At 42.9% G+C, this 27,414-nt stretch overlaps 1 protein-coding gene across 3 annotated transcripts in view; it reads left to right on the top strand.

Moving 5' to 3' along the window:
* The window catches only part of SEC16B (SEC16 homolog B, endoplasmic reticulum export factor), a 327,501-nt gene that overhangs the window by 163,446 nt on the left and 136,641 nt on the right, over positions 1–27,414 (top strand). For all 3 annotated transcript variants that reach the window (XM_063939718.1, XM_063939716.1, XM_063939717.1), the window contains exons 13-17: positions 5,534–5,651; positions 11,051–11,162; positions 17,660–17,765; positions 19,829–19,975; positions 24,059–24,172. In XM_063939718.1, coding sequence (XP_063795788.1) covers positions 5,534–5,651; positions 11,051–11,162; positions 17,660–17,765; positions 19,829–19,975; positions 24,059–24,172 — 597 coding nt within the window. The remainder of the gene's footprint in view (positions 1–5,533; positions 5,652–11,050; positions 11,163–17,659; positions 17,766–19,828; positions 19,976–24,058; positions 24,173–27,414) is intronic.

Raw genomic sequence — 27,414 nt, 5'->3', positions numbered from 1 at the left:
AAAGGGGTGAGGAATCGGACGATGAGGAGGAGGTGGACATCTTGCCTCTGTAGAGCCAGTTTGTGCAAGGAGAGATTGATTGCTTCTTTTTTGGTGGGGGCCCAAACCAACCAGTCATTTCAGTCACAGTCATGTGGCAGACCCTGTCGCTGAAATTATGGGTTCGTTAAAGTGTGCATATCCTGTTTATACAACATAAGGGTGGGTGGGAGGGCCCAAGGACAATTCCATCTTGCACCTCTTTTTTCTTTCATTTTTCTTTGCATCATGTGCTGTTTGGGGACTATTTTTTTGAAGTGCCATCCTGCCTGACACTGCAGTGCCACTCCTAGATGGGCCAGGTGTTTGTGTCGGCCACTTGTGTCGCTTAGCTTAGCCATCCAGCGACCTTGGTGCACCTCTTTTTTTCTTTGCATCATGTGCTGTTTGGGGACTATTTTTTAAATCTGACATCCTGTCTGACACTGCAGTGCCACTCCTAGATGGGCCAGGTGTTTGTGTCGGCCACTTGGGTCGCTTAGCTTAGTCACACAGCTACCTCATTGTGCCTCTTTTTTTCTTTGCATCATGTGCTGTTTGGGGACTATTTTTTTGAAGTGCCATCCTGCCTGACACTGCAGTGCCACTCCTAGATGGGCCAGGTGTTTGTGTCGGCCACTTGTGTCGCTTAGCTTAGCCATCCAGCGACCTTGGTGCACCTCTTTTTTTTCTTTTCATCATGTGCTGTTTGGGGACTATTTTTTAAATCTGACATCTTGTCTGACACTGCAGTGCCACTCCTAGATAGGCCAGGTGTTTGTGTCGGCCACTTGGGTCGCTTAGCTTAGTCACACAGCTACCTCATTGCACCTTTTTTCTTTGCATCATGTGCTGTTTGGGGACTATTTTTTTGAAGTGCCATCCTGCCTGACACTGCAGTGCCACTCCTAGATGGGCCAGGTGTTTGTGTCGGCCACTTGTGTCGCTTAGCTTAGCCATCCAGCGACCTTGGTGCACCTCTTTTTTTCTTTGCATCATGTGCTGTTTGGGGACTATTTTTTAAATCTGACATCCTGTCTGACACTGCAGTGCCACTCCTAGATGGGCCAGGTGTTTGTGTCGGCCACTTGGGTCGCTTAGCTTAGTCACACAGCTACCTCATTGTGCCTCTTTTTTTCTTTGCATCATGTGCTGTTTGGGGACTATTTTTTTGAAGTGTTATCCTGCCTGACACTGCAGTGCCACTCCTAGATGGGCCAGGTGTTTGTGTCGGCACTTGTGTCGCTTAGCTTAGCCATCCAGCTACCTTGGTGCACCTCTTTTTTTCTTTGCATCATGTGCTGTTTGGGGACTATTTTTTAAATCTGACATCCTGTCTGACACTGCAGTGCCACTCCTAGATGGGCCAGGTGTTTGTGTCGGCCACTTGGGTCGCTTAGCTTAGTCATCCAGCGACCTCTGTGCAAATTTTAGGACTAAAAATAATATTGTGAGGTGTTCAGAATAGACTGAAAATTAGTGGAAATTATGGTTATTGAGGTTAATAATACTATGGGATCAAAATGACCCCCAAATTCTCTGATTTAAGCTGTTTTTGAGTTTTTTTTGTAAAAAAACACCCAAATCCAAAACACACCCGAATCCGACAAAAAAATTTCAGGGAGGTTTTGCCAAAACGCGTCCGAATCCAAAACACGGCCTCGGAACCGAAATCAAAACAAAAACACAAAACCCGAAAAATTTCCAGTGCACATCACTAATATATATACAGGTTGAGTATCCCTTATCCAAAATGCTTGGGACCAGAGGTATTTTGGATATCGGATTTTTCCGTATTTTGGAATAATTAGATACCATAATGAGATATCATGGTGATGGGACCTAAATCTAAGCACAGAATGCATTTATGTTTCATATACACCTTATACACAGCCTGAAGGTCATTTTAGCCAATATTTTTTATAACTTTGTGCATTAAACAAAGTGTGTCTACATTCACACAATTCATTTATGTTTCATATACACCTCATACACACAGCCTGAAGGTCATTTAATACAATATTATTAATACCTTTGTGTATTAAACAAAGTTTGTGTACATTGAGCCATCAGAAAACAAAGGTTTCACTATCTCACTCTCATTCAAAAAAGTCCGTATTTCGGAATATTCCGTATTTCTGAATATTTGGATATGGGATACTCAACCTGTATATATATTCCACTGTTCTAGTTTCAGCCCCACTGCCCTTACACTGGGTCAGTGTATTTATCATCATTTGTCCCAGTATAAATAATAATTGTCCCAATATACTACTGTCTCCATTTTCCCATATGCTACATTTCCCATATTCCGTGTACTGTAGCACCATATTTGTCTATAGTAGGAAAGAAGGATGGGGTATGAAGGGGCAGTAAAGAAAGAGGGAAAGGAAAAATACGATTGTTTCCAAATCCAAGAGTAGAAGAGCCAAGACTCACACTCCTAGCCAGAGGCGGCTTTAGAGAGTAGAGGGCCCCTGTGCAGGCTCTTTGTTGGCTCCCTACTCTCTGGCAGAACAGTAGACTCTGGCTTTGTGGCAGAGTCTACTGTGCATGTGCAGGTTTCCGGAAACATGGCGTCCTGGGGGACTTCTCTTCTGTGCCACCGCGACCTTTTCCTGGTGATTTCTGGTGATCTGCAGCCAGAGCGGTAAGTATAATTAATGATATGGGTGCATGGTGTGATATGTGGGTCCCCCTGTACATCATCATACCATCTGGGTATTTCTATTATTTTTATGGCCTACCCATTGGAATTATGTGTGTGTTATGGAAACGATGCTAGGTACGTAGTGCGGTATCTGGTTGATAAATAGACAGTGTCTAGTTAGACAGTCAATAGATAGACATCATATGTTAGACAGACATTAGGTCGACAGGGTCAAAAGATCAACAGGGTCAAAAGGTCGACATGAAAAAAGGTAGTCAAAAGGGCGACATGAAAATGGTCGACATAAAAAAGATAGACAAATGTTTAAAAAAAAAATGTAACATGTTTTTGGACTATTTCATACCTTCTCTATCCATGTCGGCAAAGAGTTGGTTATAAACCTTGAGGCAAGCGCAGCGAGCCCCGTGAGGGGATGCCTTTCTACAATTGGGGGTCCCAGATGATAAAACTATCCACACAAACCACAAAAAGGCAAAAAACATGGTGTCTACCTTTTTTTTTGTGTCGACCATTTTATGTCGACTTTTTGACCCTTTTAACCCTGTCGACCTTTTTACTGTCTACCTTATTCGTGTCAACATTTTGACCCTGTCAACTTAATGTCTGTCTAACATATGGTGTCTATCCATTGACTGTCTAACTAGACACTGTCTATCAACCCACACCCACGTAGTGCAGGGACTTCTAGAGTATTCAAGAGGATTCAGGTTGTTATTACTTGTGGGGGGGGGGGGGGGAGGGGGGGGTGAATAGTTCCTCTCCCACAATATGCGATTCATGTTCAATTATATCAGAAATGTCTGCTGATGGCCTATCAGGTACAAAGCTGAATTTGCACTGCTGCACTCTAGTTTTTGTAGATTTTGATTTTTTACTGGACCAAAGTCCATTTTACCTTGCATTATTAAGGTTAATAACTCCTTTCCATTCATACTGAAGTATTTATGGCACACATACATTCATACATACATACATACATACAATCATACATACATACATACATACCTACCACAATTGGTGGTCTTGCCTGTGGGACAGGGGGCATGTCTACTTTAATATGTCCATGTTCAAAGCTTAGATCTAAAAGAAAAAGATTTTGACTGTAAAAGTCTTTGCAAAAAGTCCTATCATATTTTTTATATCACAGTTTCAGGATGACAGATTGGCTGTGATGGGTTATAGCACATTTTTCTTATGGACTAGCTTCATAAATGTGTCCATCAGAGTTTCTGCTTCTGCTTCTCCTGTTTACATTAGAGCAGTTAGATGCTACACGCTGATATGGTCCTGACTTAGGTGAGCTGACGACACAAAGTTATCATGCCATTTGCAGCTGGCTATTTATTTTTTGCAAATGTAAGCTTCATAGAAATGTATTTAGAATGGCTTGGTTGGAATAGATTGGAAAACATATTTTAGACTCTGAATTTGTGCAAAATGTTTGTTTATAAGAAGCAAGAGTCTGTTTTTACTCGCGTCTTGATTATATCAAATGTTGGCTTTATTTTCCCTTCAGAAACAATTTTGTCGACATGTTTAATTTTGGCCTTAAATAAGGCAAAATAAAGATTATGTTTATGAGCCAAGCACCAAAGTTTCAAAAACCCCAAGGTGATGAAAATGCTCCTTAATTACATTTACTTGGCACGTTACTGTGAATAACACAGTTGTTCCTTAAGTACATTGGAGCACAGATGGTAAACAATGTAAAAATAAAGCCAAAGGGTTTTCAGGGTCATTCAAAAATACAGATATTGCTTAAGATTCTCTAAGATTCTCTTTTCCAGCATAAATGACTGAAACGGACACATAGAGCATTGGGGTCAGAGCTTCTATAACTTTAAATTGAGAAACCAAAAGTCTCATGTGACCTCAATGTTGCTCAGGCCATTAAATCCACCCATTATGTGTTTTTAGGTCCCGAATAAGGTGGAACAGGTATAGGAACCAGTTCTTTCTTGTGGCAGCACTTAAGTGGCAGGGGTGTGATAGGTAATCCCGGCGTTCGGAATGCCGGTGGTCACATGACTGACCATGGCATCTCAATTTTTTAAATGCAAACAGGAGGTGGGGTAAGAAATTACCCCTCCCCTGCCCCCTACCTTAACCTTAACCCACCTGGGTTGGCAGCTAGAGATAAGATAGCGGGGGTTGGTGGCTACAGCTAATCACAATGGTGGCGGCTAGGGCTAAGACTCGGGCTTGCCGGCTTCAGCTAATTCCCGCTGTAGTGCCTAACCCTAACCCCCCCTCCGGGCCATAACCCTCACCTCAATACTTGCCTTCGGGATGCCGGTAATCCGTGTTCCGGTGCCGGGAATCTGAATGGTGTCGGGATTCCGATGTCAGTCACCTGACTGTCGACATCTACAGTGCCGTGACGCTGACGCATGCCATTATAAGGAATGCAGACTGACATGAATATTAATCAGGCCTCATAAATATAAGCCCGGCCTCAAGAATATCATGAATATTCCTGTGATCTCACTGGTAACGAGTAAAATTAGAGGCTGCTATCTAATGTCTAATGGTGCAACCTATGAAATAGTTCTGACTTGTAGTCAACAGGCGCATCCATGACTGCTTTCTCAATAGGAAACTGACATTACTGTGCACCGCAACCATAATCTCAGCAAGCCACGATTGATCTGCCTAAGCTATACCCATTGTGGGTCAGGATATACCAGTTTGGGTGTGGACATGCCCCTGTTAAATTTTGCAAATCTGTACTCTCCTAAAAAACTGGTCAAGAAGTGTTATGATAAGGTCAAATAGTTCCCATTGCCATAAGTATAACTGTGTTTGTCCATAACTTATATCTATAAATCTCTTTCCGTATAATAGTGCAGTGGAGACACTAAGTGGGGAGACTGGAGACCTCATTTGGCGGTAATGCTGTCCAATCAAATGACAGATCCGGAGATGAACCAACGGGCTATTGTCACAATGGGGGACCATTTAGGTAAGATTCACTGTTACTCAATGTCCCACACATAGGAGATGTAAGTACTAAACTGTGCTTTGTTTTATGACAATGCTAAATAGACAAAGTACTGTACTTTTTAATACATGTATTGAATTCAGTGAATTTATTTCCGCCCTGAAATCCATAGAGGTGCCCACAATCAAACGAATGGGCTCAAAGGAAGAAATAACGGATAACTTAGAAAACACAATTTCCATCAAGTATTTATGTCCACCTGTGACCTGGCTCCCATGACTTGTGTTTGAAATAAAATAAAGGAGACAAGGTCTTTTTTCTCTTCCCACCTTCTGCAATTTTTTACCTTTTCACTGTTCTGGTTCCAGATTTCCCAGCAATTGAGTGTTTCTCTAATGATCTGCGTTATTTATTTTATCACTTGTTTACTTGCCTTAGTGTGCTATAGCAACCAGCCCATATCTATACTGTTTTTTTTTTATAGTAGACTGGCAAATTAATTATGATGAGTTTTAGCACATTTGTTTGTGCATAAATGACCCAACAGACACTGCTTCTCCTGTTTACATTACTGTTGTTAGATGCTACTTTCTGATATAGTTCAGAAGTAATAGAGACATGAGTTAGTGCTTTCCGAGATAGTACATGCAATTTACCAATAAAGGTGAGAGGCCAGTTTCACTGCCTAGGAAATGACGATCTTAACATAGATTTATACACCTTATTTTGCTTCTGCTTGCAAATCTCACAAGATGTGTTTGAAAGGTTCAAATGTTTTTTTGTTCCCATTTGTTGGAAGAAATGTTTATGCAGTGCAGTATATAAGTTCATAGGATTGTCTACAGGAGCACAAAGCTGATAAATGAATGAAAGACTTTCAGTACTGTATTACAACATTTTTGCATTGCAAATGATTGCAAAGGAGAAAGAATAAAATAACAAATGACCATTCCTTTGTATGGTTTAGGGTTGTAAGGTTAAATAAGAATGCTAGTTAAAAAAAAAAAAAGAAGTCCTTGTCATTATGTCACAACATTTGAAGTGTAGTCTCAAAGGTTAGTGTAAAACATCACAAATAACAACATACAGTACACATCATTATACATATAATGCAGCCAGGAAATAAACACCCTGATATGTCCCCTGCACTTGCAAGAGATGAAAATCAAGAGAGAGAAATTTGGGGGGACTTCCTGATGCTTCTCATTAACAACAAGCAGTAGTATAAATTAATATTTACCAATCTGTAAAACACCTTCAGATATAGGTATCAATCATACGATATGTTGATTCTAGAAGTCAAATAAACAACAAAACCTCTTCATTTTCTCACTTTTCAGATATAATGGATCAGTGACCTAAAATAGAGAAAATAGGGAATTATGGTGCAATACATGAAACAGCTCAGAAATCCTCCAAGATCACAATATGTACAGTATTCGGATAAATTTTTTTTATTGGTGGTTGTGGTCTGACTTTGAATGTTCAGGAGCCACGGGGGAAGAGCCACCTGGGCCTAAAATGTTTAGGATTTAAAGTCAACTTGTCAATGATAAACCTAAATGCATTTATACTTCTAGTTCTATACCTACAGGGTAGGATCGCATGGCGTACTTGCTCTGCTTGCATGGGACATATGGAATGTTCACATGAATATTTATCCTATATTATGCACTATGGAATTTTCCTGAATTGGGTGCTTAGACTAAGGGGGTCCCTAAAACCCTGATTGAGTGACAGCCAGCATTTTTCTTTTCCTTGTGGGGTCCTTATACCGAGAGCCGGATGCTGACCTGAGAAGCTACCGGCTGTTGCTCCGCCATATCAATGATGGGCTGGGAGGAGGCAGCCAGGCGCAAGGGAGTAGTGTGCAGGCAAGTGTGTGTGTGTGTGTGGGGGGGGGGGTAAAAGGGCATTCAGTGTCGGACTGGGGCATAAAGTACCCACCGGGGTCGGGGGTTGGATGCAGTGATATGGGCTCATGTTTATAGGTGTGGTCAGTCTCCAGATAGGGTGTGGCCAGCCACCACATTGGTTTGTCTAACCATTAAAGAGCGCATGGGCTGGGCCCTTGGTAATTGTGGGGCTAATTTAGTAAGGATAGCAAATTCTGCTGATCAGCAGAATTTGCTATCCTTTTTCCTAGCATGCTGGAGGCCGCCCATCGCCCCCTTCAACAAGCAGAAATTGCGATCGATTTGCAATTTCTGCTTGTCAGCAGAAACTAAGGATGACTCCTGCCAGCGCAGCTTAGTTGCGGCCGCCGGAGTCCCGGCGCCATCTTACCTGTCACAGTAGTTGCGTGTGACGTCACGCAGCCACCACACCCCTGACACGCCCCTGTTCACACCGCACCGCCCACCATCTGGGTGTCCCTGCCCCCACAATGCACCGTCTCCTCCCTGGAAACGGAGCGTTGCTGCCCCCACGCCCGTCTCTGCCTGTCAATTGTATCGCTTTTTCTGCGCCCCCCCCCCCCGCAGAAAGTGCAGGCGTATGTGCAGGACGGGTGCTGCGCATGCCCCTGTGTGGCCACTGTAAAAATTCCATTTGGATCGCGATTTGCGATCCAACCTGAATTAGCCTCTATATACAGTGAATACTGCTAGTGCATGCATAATAATGTCCCAGAATAAAAAACGCAATGCACTGTAGAAAATATATTATAGTCCTGTGCAGTATAAGGTAACATATGTATAATGTATGATTCAAGTGCACAGTTTTGAACCTAATCCCTAGAGGGGGAGGTGGGACCCACCGGCAGGTTTCCCTTGAACCCATGTGGCCCAGTCCAATCCTCAGGGCATGACACAGCGATCACATCATTGTGGGCCCACCCTCTGCTATACAATGCTGCAATTACCAGCAAGGTAAAGTGTGGGGCAGGGCCGTGAGGAAACATATTGCATCATCAAGCTTCCTGAACCGCCCACTTTGTTCAGGAAGTAGGTGGTCAAGGGCAGCCTCCGGGAGACTTGTCTACAGTTTCGGAAATCTAGTAGAGCCACACGAAAATTCGGGATTCTCACAGACATTCCGAGGGTAGGCAATATGTGTGCGTGTGCTGCTGTAATATGAACCCACAGCCAAGCAGGATACAGAAGTTTCCACACCCAAAAGTGGGCGGGAGTTCCTGACGGCACTGAGGTGTGGGGGAGCTCCGGCCTCACAGCCTTCAGGGGATATACTGTAGTAGTCACATTCTGTACTTCTCAGATGCCCAGTTGAATGTTTCATACCTATTTGACAGCATATACAGTATAAGAAAAATTGTGTTTACCAAGTGTAATTTATATTTTGGGTTATTTATCCAAATGTTGGTGACATGTAAAGTCTTGAGCCCATCAACATCTTTCCAAAGTACAAAATAATCTGTTTAAACCTCTAATTTAATTGGGGTATCCAATCATTCAAAGCTCAGACTACAGGTTTAAATGGACCCCTGAACACAAATCTGACTTAAATAACTTGAATTACTAATGGGTCATTAGCCCAGTGAACAGAAAAAGATACATCAAAACCGCTGCAGAAGGTATTTTGACCCCAGGAAAAATAAATTACCCTAGAGGATAATTAATAGTCTGTATAAATTGTATGTACACAATTTTTAACCTATACACAGTGCACCAATAATGTGTTGGCATTTTTTAAATACCAATTTAAGATAATTGGGGAGGTATATCTAGTTGATTTTTTTGTATTTTCTACACTATTAATTGGTTTATAGCTGACATCTAGGGAGAGATGTATAAACAGGCACATGCATTTACATGACTGCATTCTGAACCTTAATACATTAGCAGCACTTTTGAGCTAATGCATTAATTCATTTGCATCTGTTTGCTAGTAATTTGCAACAGCTCTTCCCTGATGCCCATATTTCTAACCCAACTTTGATGTACAAATACATAGCTATAGCTACGTATTCCCTGCATCGTTCACCATCAGGATGGCACAGATTAGGGGTCATACAGTTGCGAGTATTAAACATTTCCCAACAAGTTGTTTTAGACTTAAGACCACTAGTAACTGTTGATGCCTGTAAGCAAACTCTAGTTAGACACACATTAGCCAATCCAGACTTTCCTGGTGCTGCCACAGCGTACTCCAAAACTAGGCAATGAGAGTAGACTTCCCCACTCAGAGGTCAGAAGTATAAGCACTGAAAAGTAAGCAATAGACTCTATAGCGTTTGGACTCAATTAGACAATATCAACTGGCTCATTTAGGCTCAGGCATTAAAAAATGAGTTGCTTCATACAAAATTTACAGTCCATGGACTCTTTGAAACCAGGACCATTTGGGACTGTACGTTCTTTGTTGATGTCCGGTGTTTTCAGTGGGTGATTATTGCAGCCTTTACTGATAGGTAAGGGGTCATGTGAAAAGCATATCATTAAATGGCAACAAAAGCCAATATTGCTCTAGAGCTGAGCAGCCATTTTGTTTTATATCAAAGACTGTGAGCTACAGTAAATGTAATAGCCTACTAAAAGCCAGAGGTAAGGGACTTTGAGCGAGAATGCCCGTATTTTAAAAACGGCAATCATTTACAAGACACTACAAGGCTGCATACAAAATGCTATGCTTCAGTGTTTTCCTAGGTAAGCACTGTAACGTACCATTACATACGCAAATACAGTCGCAGACGCACACAGAATATACTGTAGGCATGCCGAATATCATTTTAATCAGCGTAAGCTGCTAGTGTGTTGTATTCGCATATCAATTTGAATAAGATACATCTTTGTAAAAAAGAAAAAGATGCCCGATGCTAATGGAGTTGCACAGGACTTGTCAGCTCACTCATGCCAGACATCTTCGTCTACGTGGCATATTGAGGATAGATGTATGAGGAAACATCTGTATAAGCACAACTTTGTTTATTTAATATTGCTTTCTGAATTTCCGAGTAACAAACTTACGGCCTAGGGACAGTGGCGTCACTAGGGGGTGGTGGCAACAAAATGCTGACTCCTACTCAGTGACAGGAGCCGGGTACTGCACTGTACCATTACATGGAGCACTCGGCTCCTGCTACAGTGTAGGAGGCGGCAGTGCTGCCAGAAGAGTATCCGGTGCAGCCCAGCATCTACGGGAATGGTGGGCACCCCCTTCCCAGAGTGATGAAAACAGGGTCGGGATGCGGGTCACGTCTCTTCCCATGAGACCTCACCCCCTTTTCAGTCACATGTGTCGAAAGCGTGCACCGCGTCTTTTCACCGCATCGTGTGTTAATGACCCCAGTGACGCTCCTGTCTAGGGGTGCCGTGAAAACAATTCTGATTCTCTAGAGTGCTGTGCTTCAAAAACCTTTGGGAGCAACTGCCCTATACCAACAAGAAAGCGACATTTATAAAACCACTGCAGCACAACACTGATATCAATGACCTTAATTATTGTGTTTTGTTTGTATTCAGTCCTTAAAGGCTTTATTGAGGCTGGACACTGCTGTTTCCTGACTGCCGGCATCTCACTGGGCCAGTTCTGTAAGAAATCAGACCGTTTAGTTTTGTTGGGCAGTAACCCTGGGTAAGTATATCCCTGCATCAAGTGCAGTGTAAATCATTTGAATGTCATTGATGCTTGTTATTGGAGCTCTGCTTATTAAAATTGGACAGAGATGGCATATCAGATTATAACAATGTTTAATATTAATATTTTTTTTCTGATCAAACACTCTGCAATGAACAAGGGTTCAACTGTCCCAGATCATTATCTGTCAAATCACTTACCCCTTTCATCTCACCTTATCGACCTTATGGCGTGAGTTCATTATTAGCACCCAGAGTTGCTCTGTCAGAACAATTATTAATCATATCAAATAATTAAGATAATGTTGTGCGTTGATCTCCCATGTAACTTTAAAGCTTGCAAATGGATAGAGAAATGCAGGTGGATGTAAGAAACCTGGATGTGCGCCGAGGCCCTTGTTTTGCTCTGTCGGACCATTCATCACAGTGGTGTCTTTGTTATCAGACTCAATGGGGGTATAATTCCATGTTGTCACTCTCAGCTCTATTTTGGGCTGGATTCTATAAACACCAAAATGATGGTTGAAGCTGTTCGCATGTGAAATCTCCCATTGATTTCAGCCAAACGCGGCTCGAATGACAGGGTTGCATAATATAGAGTGTGGGCATTGATGGATTTTAGAAGATAATAAAAGGCCCAGTTACTAAGGCTTGATAGACACAATGTGAATTAGTGTTCTGGGTTTTATTGTGACCTGCTGTATAGTCTCAAATACAATTTTCTCTGACGTCCTAGTGGATGCTGGGACTCCGTAAGGACCATGGGGATATAGCGGCTCCGCAGGAGACAGGGCACAATAATAAAAGCTTTAGGATCAGGTGGTGTGCACTGGCTCCTCCCCCTATGACCCTCCTCCAAGCCTCAGTTAGATTTTTGTGCCCGACGAGAAGGGTGCAATCTAGGTGGCTCTCCTGAGCTGCTTAGAATAAAAGTTTAAGTTAGGTTTTTTATTTTCAGTGAGTCCTGCTGGCAACAGGCTCACTGCATCGAGGGACTTAGGGGAGAGAAGTAAACTCACCTGCGTGCAGGATGGATTTGCTTCTTAGGCTACTGGACACCATTAGCTCCAGAGGGATCGAACACAGGCCCAGCCATGGAGTCCGGTCCCGGAGCCGTGCCGCCGACCCCCCTTGCAGATGCCGAAGTTGAAGAGGTCCAGAGGTCCAGAAACAGGCAGCAGAAGACTTTCAGTCTTCATAAGGTAGCGCACAGCACTGCAGCTGTGCGCCATTGTTGTCAGCACACTTCACCAACAGTCACCAACTGTCACTGAGGGTGCAGGGCGCTGGGGGGGGCGCCCTGGGCAGCAATGTATAATACCTTTTTATGGCTAAAATACATCACATATAGCCCTTGAGGCTATATGGATGTATTTAACCCCTGCCAGATCTCACAAACTCCGAGAGAAGAGCCCACCGAAAAAGGGGCGGGGCCTATTCTCCTCAGCACACGGCGCCATTTTCCTGCTCAGCTCTGCTGTGAGGAAGGCTCCCAGGCTCTCCCCTGCACTGCACTACAGAAACAGGGTTAAAACAGAGAGGGGGGGCACTTATTTGGCGATATGATTACACTCTCCCTCTGTCTCCCCAAAGGGCTAGTGGGGTCCTGTCCTCTATCAGAGCATTCCCTGTGTGTGTGATGTGTGTCGGTACGTGTGTGTCGACATGTAGGAGGACGATGTTGGTGAGGAGGCGGAGCAAATTGCCTGTATTGGTGATGTCACTCTCTAGGGAGTCGACACTGGAATGGATGGCTTATTTAGGAATTACGTGATAATGTCAACACGCTGCAAGGTCGGTTGACGACATGAGACGGCCGGCAAACAAATTAGTACCTGTCCAGGCGTCTCAGACACCGTCAGGGGCTTGTAAAAACCCCCATTTACCTCAGTCGGTCGACACAGACACAGACACGGACACTGACTCCAGTGTCGACGGTGAAGAAACAAACGTATTTTCCTTTAGGGCCACACGTTTCATGTTAAGGGCAATGAAGGAGGTGTTACATATTTCTGATACTACAAGTACCACAAATAAGGGTATTATGTAGGGTGAGAATAAACTACTTGTAGTTTTTCCTGAATCAGATAAATTAAATGAAGTGTGTGATGATACGTGGGTTTCCTCCGATAGAAAATTATTGGCGGTATACCCTTTCCCGCCAGAAGTTAGGGCGAGTTGGGAAACACACCTTAGGGTGGATAAGGCGCTCACACGCTTATAAAAACAAGGGGCGTTACCGTCTCCAGATACGGCAGCCCTCAAGGAGCCAGCTGATAGGAAGCTGAAAAATATCCTAAAAGTATATACACACATACTGGTGTTATACTACGACCAGCAATCGCCTCAGCCTGGATGTGCAGCGCTGAGGGGGCTTGGTCGGATTTCCTGACTGAAAATATTGATACCCTTGACAGGGACAAGATTTTATTGACTATAGATGCATTTCTATATATGCGAGATGCGCAGAGGGATATTTGCATTCTGGCATCAAGAGTAAATGTGATGTCCATATCTGCCAGACGAAGACACGACAGTGGTCAGGTGATGCAGATTCCAGACGGCACATGGAAGTATTGCCGTATAAAGGGGCGGTCCATCGGACCTGGTGGCCATGGCAACAGCTGAAAAATCCACCTTTTGTTACCCCAAGTCACATCTCAGCAGAAAAGGACACAGTCTTTTCAGTCTCAGTCCTTTCGTCCCCATAAGGGCAGGCGGGCAAAAGGGCCAGTCATATCTGCCCAGGGGTAGAGGAAAGGGAAGAAGACTGCAGCAGGCAGCCCATTCCCAGGAACAGAAGCCCTCCACAGCTTCTGCCAAGTCCGCAGCATGACGCTGGGGCCGTACAAGCGGACTCAGGTGCGGTAGGGGGTCATCTCAAGAGTTTCAGCACGCAGGGGGCTCACTCACAAGTGGACTCCTGGATCCTACACGTAGTATCCCAGGTGTACATTGGAAATTCGAGACGTCTCCCCCTCACAAGTTCCTGAAGTCTGCTTTACCAACGTCTCCCTCCGACAGGGAGGCAGTATTGGGAACAATTCACAGGCTGTATTCCCAGCAGGTGATAATCAAAGTACCCCTTCTACAACAAGGGAAGGGGTATTATTCCACACTATATTGTGGTACTGAAGCCAGACGGCTCGGTGAGATCTGAAATATTTGAACACTTACATACAAGCGTTCAAATCAAGATGGAGTCACTCAGAGTAGTGATAGCGAACCAGGAAGAAGGGGACGATATGGTGTCACTGGATATCAGGGACGCTTACCTACATGTCCAAATTTGCCTTCTCACCAAGGGTACCTCAGGTTCGTGGTACAGAACTGTCACTATCAGTTCAGACGCTGCCGTTTGGATTGTCCACGGCACCCCGGGTCTTTACCAAGGTAATGGCCGAAATGATGATTCTTCTTAAAAGAAATATGGACGCTTTCCTGATAAGGGCAAGGTCCAGAGAACAGTTGGAGGTCGGAGTAGCACTATCTTAAGTAGTTCTACGACAGCACGAGTGGATTCTAAATATTCCAAAATCGCAGTTTTTTCCGACGACACGTCTACTGTTCCTAGGGATGATTCTGGACACAGTCCAGAAAAGGATGTTTTCTCCCGGAGAAGAAAGCCAGGGAGTTATCCGAGCTAGTCAGGAACCTCCTAAAACCAGGAAAAGTATCAGTGCATCATTGCACAAGGATCCTGTGAAAAATGGTGGTTTCTTACAAAGCGATCCCATTCGGTAGATTTCATGCAAGAACCTTTCCGTGGGATCTGCTGGAAAAATGGTCCGGATCGCATCTTCAGATGCATCAGCGGATAACCCTGTCTCCAAGGACAAGGGTGTTTCTTCTGCGGTGGCTGCAGAGTGCTCATCTATGAAAGGGCCGCAGATTCGGCATTCAGGACTGGGTCCTGGTGACCACGGATGCCAGCCTGAGTGGCTGGGGAGCAGTCACACAAGGAAAAAATTTCCAGAGAGTGTGATCAAGTCTGGAGACTTCTCTCCACATAAATATACTGGAGCTAAGGGCAATTTACAATGCTCTAAGCTTAGCAAGACCTCTGCTTCAAGGTCAGCCGGTATTGATCCAGTGGGACAACATCACGGCAGTCGCCCACGTAAACAGACAGGGCGGCACAAGAAGCAGGAGGGAAATGGCAGAAACTACAAGGATTCTTCGCTGGGCGAAAAATCATGTGATAACACTCTCAGCAGTGTTCATTCCGGGAGTGGAAAACTGGGAAGCAGACTTCCTCAGCAGGCATGACCTCCACCCGGGAGAGTGGGGACTTCATCGGGAAGTCTTCCACATGATTGTAAACCGTTGGGAAAAACCAAAGGTGGACATGATGGCGTCCCGCCTGAACAAAAAACTAGACAGATATTGCGCCAGGTCAAGGGACCCTCAGGCAATAGCGGTGGACGCTCTGGTAACACTGTGGGTGTACCAGTCAGAGTATGTGTTCCCTCCTATGCCTCTCATACCAAAAGTACTGAGAATCATAAGAGGGAGATGAGTAAGAACGATACTCGTGGTTCCGGATTGGCCAAGAAGGACTTGGTACCCGAAACTTCAAGAGATGTTCACGGAAGACCCGTGGCCTCTACCTTTAAGAAAGGACCTGCTCCAGCAGGGGCCTTGTCTGTTCCAAGACTTACCGCGGCCGCGTTTGACGGCATGGCGGTTGAACGCCGGATCCTGAAAGGGCATTCCAGATGAAGTCATCCCTACCCTGGTCGAAGACAGGAAGGATGTAACCGCAAAACATTTTCACCGCATTTGGTGAAGATATGTTGCGTGGTGTGAGGCCAAGAAGGCCCCTACAGAGGAATTCCAACTGGGTCGTTTCCTACATTTCCTGAAAACAGGACTGTCTATGGGCCTAAAATTAGGGTCCATTAAGGTTCAAATTTCGGCCCTGTCGAATTTCTTCCAGAAAGAACTGGCTTTAGTGCCTGACGTTCAGATGTTTGTAAAAGGGGTACTGCATATACAGCCTCCTTTTGTGCCCCAGTGGCACCTTGGGATCTCAATGTTGTTTTGAGTTTCCTAAAGTCACATTGGTTTGAACCACTCACCACTGTGGACTTAAAATATCTCACATGGAAGGTGACGATGTTATTATCCCTGGCTTCAGCCAGGCGTGTGTCAGAATTGGCGGCTTTATCATATATAAAGCCCTTACTTAATTTTTCATTCTGACAGGGCAGAATTGAGGACTCGTCCTCAATTTCTCCTTAAGGTGTTTTCTGTTTTTCACATGAACCAACCTATTGTGGTACCTGCGGGTACTAGGGAATTGGAGGACTCCAAGTTACTTGACGTTGTCAGGGCCCTGAAAAATATGTTTCCAGGACGGCTGGAGTCAGAAAATCTGACTCGCTGTTTAACCTGTATGCACCCAACAAGATGGGTGCTCCTGCTTCTAAGCAGACGATTGCTCGCTGGATTTGTAATACAATTCAGTTTACACATTCTGTGGCAGGCCTGCCACAGCCAAAATCTGTAAAAGCCCATTCCAAAAGGAAGGGGGCTCATCTTGGGCGACTGCCCGAGGGGTCTCGGCTTTACAACTTTGCCGAGCAGTTACTTGGTCAGGGGCAAACACGTTTGCTAAATTCTACAAATTTGATACCCTGGCTGAGGAGGACATGGAGTTCTCTCATTCGGTGCTGCAGGGTCATCCGCACTCTCCCGCCCGTTTGGGAGCTTTGGTATAATCCCCATGGTCCTTACGGAGTCCCAGCATCCACTAGGACGTCAGAGAAAATAAGATTTTACTTACCGATAAATCTATTTCTCGTAGTCCGTAGTGGATGCTGGGCGCCCATCCCAAGTGCGGATTGTCTGCAATACTTGTACATAGTTATTGTTACAAAAATCGGGTTATTCTTGTTGTGAGCCGTCTTTTCAGAGGCTCCTTCGTTGTTATCATACTGTTAACTGGGTTCAGATCACAGGTTGTACGGTGTGATTGGTGTGGCTGGTATGAGTCTTACCCGGGATTCAATATCCTTCCTTATTATGCACGCTCGTCCGGGCACAGTATCCTAACTGAGGCTTGGAGGAGGGTCATAGGGGGAGGAGCCAGTGCACACCACCTGATCCTAAAGCTTTTATTATTGTGCCCTGTCTCCTGCGGAGCCGCTATATCCCCATGGTCCTTACGGAGTCCCAGCATCCACTACGGACTACGAGAAATAGATTTATCGGTAAGTAAAATCTTATTTTTTTTTTGTTGGCTTAGAAAAGGTATAGGAAAGAAAATCATTAGACTGGCACACATTCTTTTTACCACTGGAGGGCAGTGTCTTTCTATAGATTTACTTTCAGTGAAAGGATTTTATAAGGTTTTTATGTCATATTTGTATTTCTCTCTTCTGAGAGTTCTTATTTATTTCCTTCTTGTGTTCTTTATGTCCGATTCATTCTCTCCAACATCCACCTTTCCCTCTGTAGTTCTCTGTGATGACTATCACTGCTATTTTTCAGCCAGACGTTTAAGAAATTTGCCTGCACAGCGAACATCCAGCGCAGTGAAATCCTGGAATATTGCCAAAGTTTGGGCAAATCCAACTATTGTATCCCCTCTTTCCAGGTACAGTGTACTTCCTACCGTTAAACAGATCAGTAAAACCTTCATGTTTTCTGGATATATCTCCCCTGACATCTCGCCTCACTTCATTTAATTTGTTCATCTGTCTGCCTGGATGTCCCTACTTTTTTTTTTTGTATTTGTAAACCATTTTTTTAGGTGTATTTGTGTGACTCACTGGAAGATTTTGAGCTGTGTTTTACAAGATTTAACTTAATCCGCATATGATTCTCTGTATGCTTTTTTCTTGTTTACTGACTAGACACCTGTTCAGCAAATAGATTTCATCATTTTGTATGTCAGCTGTGCATCAATATTTTTACTTTTTTTTTTTTTTACTTTGTGGGGGTACCCAATCAGCCCCGATGCCGTTTCAGCAGATGAAAATGGCAGGATATTGCAATTAATGACTGAGTGTCATTATCAAGGTATCTAATTAGATGCCATTTTCATCTGCCGAAATTGGACCCAATGGTGCAGCCAACGGTAGTGGGCAGAGAAAAGAAGTGTTACAGGTGGGGGTGATAGCACTGATCGCCCGCCCCTTGATCCACCCCTGCATCAGCAGCTGTCCTGGACTCCTCCATTCGGCCTGGGTAAGTAGTACTCCCACCCCCTTTTGGCACCCCTACTCTCAACAATGGTCTCCATTGATAGTGCCATCATTGGTTTACATCGATGACAGCAAACTATCAACAGGAAATCATCAATTGAATGCACCATCAACGTCCATCAGTGGAGGTGGGACTCAGATAGCCAATCAGGGAAGGGGGTGGGGACTTCATGAGTACATCAGGGCAGAGCTAATGAGGGGTGAAAAAAAACCTATTGCCTTCTTTGGCAGAGATTTGTTTTCCATTGATGTCAAAACTAGTTGCAAACCATCAGTGGCTACTAATGCAGCTTTTCAATCAAAACAGGTCTCAACATTAACTGCAAGTGAATATTTAATTTGCATTTTTGTGAATATAGGTTCGCCCCACAGATTGGCTGCATATTTTAACTTTTATTTTATCAAATCTCTACATGTTATATTTGCCATTTTATCTTATTTATTATTTTACCATCAATTACATACCTACCATCAGCTGTAATACTCTCTCCCTCCCAACTATAGCTTGCACCCTACTTTAGTAAATACTACAGTAAAAAGTACATGAGTGAGAGCAGTGCTGAATGATCTGAGCATAGACATTTCAGCGTTCTACTTTCCAACATATTTCCAAAAAATTTTAAACTTGTATCAAAACAAAACATACACCAATCTAATCTGCCAGTATTACTGATTACTCACAGGGCCACACCCCTGGACGGAAATTAAAACTCTGCTGATATGTCAAATACCAGTATTTAGCAGCAGTTAATAATGGTATTGGTTATTCATTTATCAATGCCTCAATATTATGGAATCACTGTAAGTATCCAATAATTAAATCTAGAGCATGAGAGTAATTAATTTGTAAGTGTATAATTGAGTTCAGTGCTTTGCTTCTTTGGCGTTTACGAAACAATGGGAGTTTGCATTCTCCAGATACAGCTTTCTGATAACACTTTTCAAGCAGACTTCCCAATAGATAGATATATTTTATTCAGTTTTAAAGGACAGTTCGCCCAACAGCAGCAATCTATTGTCAAACTGAGACAATACACACTACTGTACGTGCCAAGTCCTCCAAAGAACATGATCAGAGATATGCATGTATACCATGGCATGGAATAAATGGAATCCTGACGATCCATTAAATGTACATATTATTTTGTGGTGTGTTACAACAAACTATATTACATAGACAAACACATGTTAATCTAAAAATATATTGGTGTTATTCATGTTTGGACTGCGTGCTAATTGGTGGTGGTTATAGTAATCAGTTTGTTGAACGTTAAAGTGTTTCAGAGAACTCACATTCATTATAGTGCAGTACCTTTTTTCAGTCAGCAGTGGTGCTATTTGTTATCATCTTTTCATAGTAATGTACAGCACACCAGCATCTCCAGGTGGTTGGAGATGGTACTGCACCCTGTAAAGTGTTTTAGTCTTAATCCTGCTGTTTCTCACATTTCAGATGTATAAATTTGTCTATGCCACTCGGCTGTTGGATTACGGCTTGACATCAGTAGCTCTGCATTACTGCGAGTGCATCGCCTCTGCCATTCTCCATTCTGACTATGGCTCTTTTGGATCTTTCGTGCTGATATCGGAGTTAATCAAGGTGACAGTTTCTCTAAGACATCCTAACACACCCCAGACCTGGCAATCTGGCTCTGCAGATTATAGCCTTTATTCCATATGAGCCGATATACTGAAATAGCAGTTTTTTCTTTATTTCTACTGCTGTCAATGGGAGCTACTGTAGAAAACAACCCATCTGCTTTTCTGTACATATATAATAAAGCCCAATGCTTTTAAAGCTAAACATTATTTCAGAGAGAAGCCGTATGCACATTTTAGCAGAAATCCTGCCATTTCCCTGTTGACATAAAACTTCTGGGAATAAACATTAATCATTAATGACTTCTCTGCTCAAATGGCCTGCAGTGAAATGTGTTTAATGCTTCAAGCTGAAAACCAGCAGTTTTGCTTAAAAATGGTAAATGATAGCTTCAGGTCTCCAGGGTGTGTTTCTTTTCATGTCTGTAAGTCATATGTATTGCATATTTTATATATATATATATATATATATATACATACAGTATATATAGTGTGATTGGAAAGCTGTCATTATGTTACGGCAGAAACGTGTACTTCTTTCATGTGCAGATTGCAGTGAACTCTTCTGAGCCTTGTCTACTGATACAGAAGTAAATAAAATTGCAATAACATTCTGGGTAGAGGTGTCATATAATTATTATTGTGCATGCATTAGAGGTTTAAGCAATTAGCAGCTCACTTAATAGTAGTGTTATCTAGCTGCATTCCCCCTTCTTGTTTTGTTCCTGACTTCCCTCTTTTTCTTTGCTCCTCTTGTTCCTGTATCAGTGTACACCTCTTGAAGCCCTTCAAAAACTGATGCCCCCTCTGCCCTATGATGGGCCAATTTTAAAATTTTGTCGAGAGATAAGTCCGACCGAAGGCTGAATATATATATATATATATATATATATATATATATGTAAGCACTGAGGTCATATTAAACCACAAGGGGTTTTGAGGGTTGCCACTTTAAGGATGTGTTATGATTGTTTTTGTTTGTTATGGCATGATTAGGGGTCAGCCAATGGTGGTCAAGTGGGGAGGAGAGTTTTGTTTGAAACTAGGCTGAGGCAGATTATCTGCCTCTTGGTTCCTGTTTTACCCACCCTCCCACCCAGTTTGTGTGGTTGGTTAGTTGGTTCAGTACGTGGCGGTAAAGAACGGTTGGTTGTTAATTTTTTAGGCTTAGTGGGTGCACTCTCCATGCAGTGGGGTATGGCGTAAACCAATTGTCCTGGACGGGAAATGGTTACACCACCTGAACGGGTGGGTTGTGGAGTGGAGAGTTGAACACCAACGCTTGGTTTTGTGTGTGTTTGTTTTCCCTGTCCATTCTTTAGTGCCGCCACCATTTAAAGAAAAAATTAAAAATAGTACCTGTCAATAATACATTTGACAAAGATTTTAAACGCCAGCACTGTTGTCTGTGTCTTTATTTTAGTTGTTAAGTTATAATAGGTAGTTGTGAATAAATACAGGTAAAAGGGGGTAACACGAAAAATACCCCGATAGTGGGTTTAATTGTACGGTGATAAAGTACCAACTAACCACCTCCTAACTGCCAAGTTACAGGCTGTGTTTGAAAGTGACAGTGAGGTTGGTTGGTACTTTATCACTATGCAATTTACCGCTCTCCAAGGCTTGATACATCCGGGAACAAATTGTGTTAGATTCACAGGAAACATTCTTTTTTTTTTTTTTTACAATTAGTCTATACTAGTGAATGCTACATTGATATTCCACTTTTATAAATGCATTTTTCTTCTGATAACATCCTGAAATAAATAACTGTTTTTATCTTGCAGATGTTATATAGGAAAAAATACTTTTTCATGATTCTTTCTATAAGCGCTAACATTACTTTAATGCAGTAGCCAGCTATGTACGTCAGAACAGAATCAGCTACATCACTTGAGTATGGGGATACTGTATATGTTTTCTGTACTCATGTTCTTACACCATTATAGGGTAAAGAAACAAAGTGCATTTTAGAATCATATGTTTTTTTTTTTTCTCTTTCTTTGTGAGATGATTCAAATGCACAGCTATGACCGGAGGGGCTCTGATTTGTTATTAATATTAGATATAGCCCCTAGGCTTGTCAACCCGTTTCCATGCTAGCCACCTTGGGAAGAATAACTAGATTGGAAATGTAGCATGTTCCTCCAATTGGCATAGCAGCAGAAGCACAGAGCTTTTCTTCTCCACAGACGGTTTCTGCCTTCCCTCAGCTGGTCAGATGGGCTACTTACCTATAAATGGATATGCCCATATGGCATATAAATATAAAACAATGGTGGTCATTCCGAGTTGTTTGCTCGTTGCCAATTTTCGCTATGCTGCGATTTGTTGCTAAATGTGCCTGCGAATGGTACGCAGCACGCATGCGCTTAGTTATTTAACTGAAAACTTAGTAGTTTTGCTGTTGATCGTACTGCTGATCGGTGAGTGATTGACAGGAAAGGGGCGTTTCTGGGTGGTAACTGAGCGTTTTCCGGGAGTGTGCTAAAAAACGCAGGCGTGCCAGGGAAAAACTCGGGAGTGTCTGGAGAAACGGGGGAGTGGCTGGCCGAAAGCAGAGCGTGTTTGTGGCGTCAAACCAGGAACTAAACGGACCGAGCTGATCGCAATCTAGGAGTAGGTCTGGAGCTACTCAGAAACTGCAAGAAAATATTTAGTAGCAATTCTGCTACTCTTTCGTTCGCTATTCTGCTAAGCTAAGATACACTCCCAGAGGGCGGCGGCCTAGCGTTTGCAATGCTGCTAAAAGCAGCTAGCGAGCGAACAACTCGGAATGACCACCAATAGCCGGTACTCCGGTACTATTTTGTGACATCAGTCACTTATTTTCACTCCTGTGTTTATGTACTTGTCTTAGGGCCGAATTCAATTAGTTGTGACATTGCCAAAATAAATTTACCATGGGTCAAAGAGTTTGGGTTTGCAAGTTATTTCTATTCATATAAAAGTCCATGTTAATTTAATGCGACTGTCAATGGGAATTCACCCAGTTTTTAGTTTGCATCTCCTTAGTAGTAGGTAAAAAGATGTGACAAATCTTTGTTTGAAGCTACAAATGTTGGGAAATGTTGCAGAACCTTTGCAACATCTATTCAATATACAGTAGATGTCATTTTTCAAGTCATTTTCTCTAAAATGCTTACAAATGGGTTAATTTTGTGGGACATGTACGTAGGTGTTGCCTAGATGCAAAACAAGTTTTTACATTTATAAATACAGGTTAAGGGCGGTGTCCAATTAGTAGCTGTAATTTCAGTACCTCCCCCGAGGCTATCCAATTACCCCTGAAGTCAGCAGTGATTGAGGATTTTCAAAGGCAAAACCATTTTTCCCCTATTGCGACCGCGAAAATGTATAGGTCTGTGACTTTTTGTGATTCCTATGTGTTTCTGTCCAAAATTGAAAAAAAAACACTAAAAAAAATCTGGGTTTTTTTTTTCGCTGCCAAATTTTTTTGGTGTCTAATTGTCTAATTGCCCCCTTCATGTTTTTTTTCTCAATATTTTTGAAACTGTCTTAAAAATAATTTACAGCCTTTTATGCTGCCCTGCCATCTTTTCCCAGGTTTTTTGGAGTCCGCTGTAAACTAATTTCTATAGGTTTTAAAGCACTTACAAGTCACACCATTTACAATTACCATGCCATCCATTTCCTAATTGAATACTGCCAATCATCGCTGGCATACACATTGTTGAAAATACCATGCAATGTGGTTGTTCAGTTGACCAGCATTAACGTTTATGAAACTCCCGGCTGATTGAATTCTCCCTTTAGTAGGCAAATAATGATTTTTTTCTTCAGAAATGAAAAGTTGTGTTCCTTATGTTAGATAAATGTAGACCTGTATTGATAAATATAGGCTAGACTTTTTTCATTTTTAAAGTATTTATGTGTAAGATGGTAAAACAGACACTGTATTTGAGAAAAACTATGTGCTGCATTTATACAGTTTGTGGTTAGTATGTGACCTTTACTGTGATCTTAAGAAAAGTGATTAAAACATGTTTAAACCACAAATCAATTACATGACTGGTAAGGAGCATGATGCATTTTCTAAATGTATTATCTTTGGTATTTACAGCTAGCGGAACGTTTGAAGTACTCCGATCCACAGCTTCTAGAACGACCTGAGCTGGAACAGAACCAAGAGCCAGTTTGGCTAGTTCAGCTTCGTTCCCTATTTCTACAAGTTCAGGTACATGATAATTGGGATCCGGTCTGAAGATCGACAGTGTCTAGGTCGACAATGTTTAGGTCGACCACTATAGGTCGACAGTCACTAGGTCGACATGGATGGAAGGTCGACAGGATTTCTAGGTCGACATGTGCTAGGTCGACAGGTCTAAAGGTCGACATGAGTTTTTCAAATTTTTTTTCTTTTTTTGAATTTTTTTCATACTTAACGATCCACGTGGACTACGATTGGAACGGTAAAGTGTGGCGAGCGAAGCATGGCGAGCGAAGCGAGCCATGCGAGGGGACGCGGTGCACTAATTTGGGATCCCGGTCACTCTACGAAGAAAACGACACAAAAAAAAAAAAAATCCTCATGTCGACCTTTAGACCTGTCGACCTAGCATATGTCGACCTAGAAACCCTGTCGACCTTCCATCCATGTCGACCTAGTGACTGTTGACCTATAGTGGTCGACCTAAACATTGTCGACCTAGACACTGTCGATTTGATGAACCACACCCATGATAATTAGACTGATTTAACAAACATATGAATGTACTTTATTCTGCTTTCTATCCATATATTATGAGGATACGTGGATGTTGTGCAGATCTACTATAGTTACTAAGGAAAAAAAATAAAACAAGCAAATGTTACTGTTGTTGAAAATTAATCTTACCTTATAAAATATGGAAATACTTCTAATATGATATAATTCCTAGTAAACATGACTGATATTGTGTTATGTGTGAGTATGGATGTAAGCTTATATGAAACCATGTACTGATTGAGGAAATGTATTATATACAGCGTATCAAAGCTACACAGATTAATTTAAATGGAAAGGTCAGATAAGTAGAAGTCCTGCTGATTGGTTAGCAAGTTAATTTTAATAAAGTCTAATTTGCAGGTACGACTCAGACCTTTACAGCTTGGCGGTTATTGTGATAGGGATTAATATTGATTTCTTTGTCAATGTTGTTGTAATTCACTGATTAAGTGATTTTAAGTACTGTATAGCAAAAAACAAAACAAAACTAATCTCATGTAATAACTGGGAATTTTATGTACTTATATACAGTATACTGTAGGTTACAACTGTGCTTCTTCAGAGAACAGTGAATGTAGGAAAACCAGTCTAATGGGAGAATTCAGTTGATCGCAGTACAGTAACTTTAACTGCAAAAAAGGGCTTTATTGCAATTTTTTGCTTGTTTTTTATCGAGCAATTCAAATAATGCCTTTTTTTACATGGTAAAATTTACCCACAAGTTCCCGGATCCATGTGTTTTTGCAGTTGTAAATAATTGGCACTTGGGGGGCGTGGCTTGGTGTGCTGTGCGGAGGACGTGTTCTAGGAGCGCTCCTCCATTTGTGACCTTCAGTACCTGGCTAATAGTGTGTTTCCTATCTCCATCTGCCCTGGACAGCACCTGTGCACACACCATTGCTCTGGTTGAGTGATCAGTGCTGCCGCAGAGCTGGGGGACGCGGACGCCTGTCCCTGCAGGTTGCGGCCTAGCTGTATTGTGGAAGCCGGTGCCTCGAGTTTACCGCGTGGCCGGGAGGCGAGCTCCACTGCGCGTGTGTAGCGGTGGACACTGCTGCCGGCTCGCCCTCCAGTGTGGAGACTCCCTCACACCCGCGGACAGGAGTGCTGCTTAGGAGGACCTGGCGGGACCCCTGCAAACGAAGTGGATACAGGTACAGGCTACATACCTCACTGGTGCTTTAGCTCCCCAGTGCGGCAGCCATCTTGCCTCCCCTCTCAGTGTCCCTGTCTCCCCTTTGGCTGCTGTTTTCAAGAGAGGACCTGCAGTGATGAGATTCTGCAGATAGAGACCTGTTCCACCACCATATATTTTTTTTTTCTACACCTTCCAGGTCACTTGCCAGGAGAATACGTTGGTAGAGAGTGTCCCAGAGGTGGATGGCTGCGGGGACCTACACTGTAGAAGTACTGGTAGGAGAGACATACAACAGACTGGGTAACCAAGAGACACTTGTGGACACCCCACACACACAATTCCAGGGAAAAGCAATTGATTTTACAGCCCCCCTGCATCTTCGCCCTGACAGTTATATTATAACTTGTGCCTGAGAGGGGTCTGATAAAACCCCCTGTGGCATTAGGAACCTTGTCCACTGGATACTGAGAGTGTAATATGTGGCTATTCTATACAAAAAAGGAGGACCTCTTTTCACTACTCTTGGAGGTACCAAACTCCAGGTTTCCTTAATAGTGATATTACCTGTATTGGAGCTCCCTCCTGTGGCCGCTCTGGAAATTTACCTCTGTATTACACCTTTGTAATTGCTCTTTTTATTATACGATATCCAACTGCAAATTTCCTTCCCTGAAGACCTGGCTCCATATAGTGTGTGTTTTTTGCAATCGCCTTGGCCAGTGCAATATACCGCAGTATAATCTATGTAAACACTCCACTCATCGATATCCTACATTTTCTGTTGAATATACCTGCATTGCCTTGGCTACCTGCAGCAGTGGCCCTCTCATACAGTGGGGAGCAGTCTACTCAAACACGAGAGAGCGTGCAGCAACAGCCCTCTCATATAGTGTGGAACATCCTGCCCAGACACATGTGGAAGAGTGTAACAGCAGCCATTTCATACAGTGTGAAGCTGTCTGCCCAGTACCTTCTATAGCCCCTACTCCTGTGTTGCCTTTATTTGTGGAGTTGCTGGCACATGTGTATATATGACGTCACTGCTGGAAAATTCGAGCACCACTATAGAGCTCTAACCATCCTTTGTTTGCTGCCCAGGATGTTTACCTAGCAATACTGTCTGTCCTGCCTGGACCGTAGTAGTTCTCTCCTTATCTCTCCCTTTTCTACTTAACAAATACAAAATGAGCAATGACTGTGTCTCCTTTTACCTTTGTGATACCCCACCCGTCCTATTGGTCCTTCACAATGACGCAAAGAAATAAGAAAGCTACACAGGCCTCCGCTAATGTTTTTGGACCAAAATCTAAGGGCCCTCAAACTCCTGCATTGCTTATGGACTCTCCTTCCTCCTCCTGCTCATCGGAGACTGGTATAGACCCACAGATCCAAGCAGTAATGACAAGTTTGCTGGAGGGGGTCCAATCTGCCTTTAAACAAGAACTTTCTACTGCTATTGGCGAAATCAAGTCAGACCTCACGGCTCTTGGTAATTGTACGGATGTTATAGAGACTAAAACTGACAATCTTTGCCGCTCTCAACAATGTCTTGATTCAAAACTCTCTAGACTCC

Source organism: Pseudophryne corroboree, chromosome 9, assembly GCF_028390025.1.
Source record: "Pseudophryne corroboree isolate aPseCor3 chromosome 9, aPseCor3.hap2, whole genome shotgun sequence".
NCBI classification, from domain to species: domain Eukaryota; kingdom Metazoa; phylum Chordata; class Amphibia; order Anura; family Myobatrachidae; genus Pseudophryne; species Pseudophryne corroboree.
Note: the sequence above shows the minus strand (reverse complement) of the source record. Positions and strands in the feature narration are given on the sequence as shown.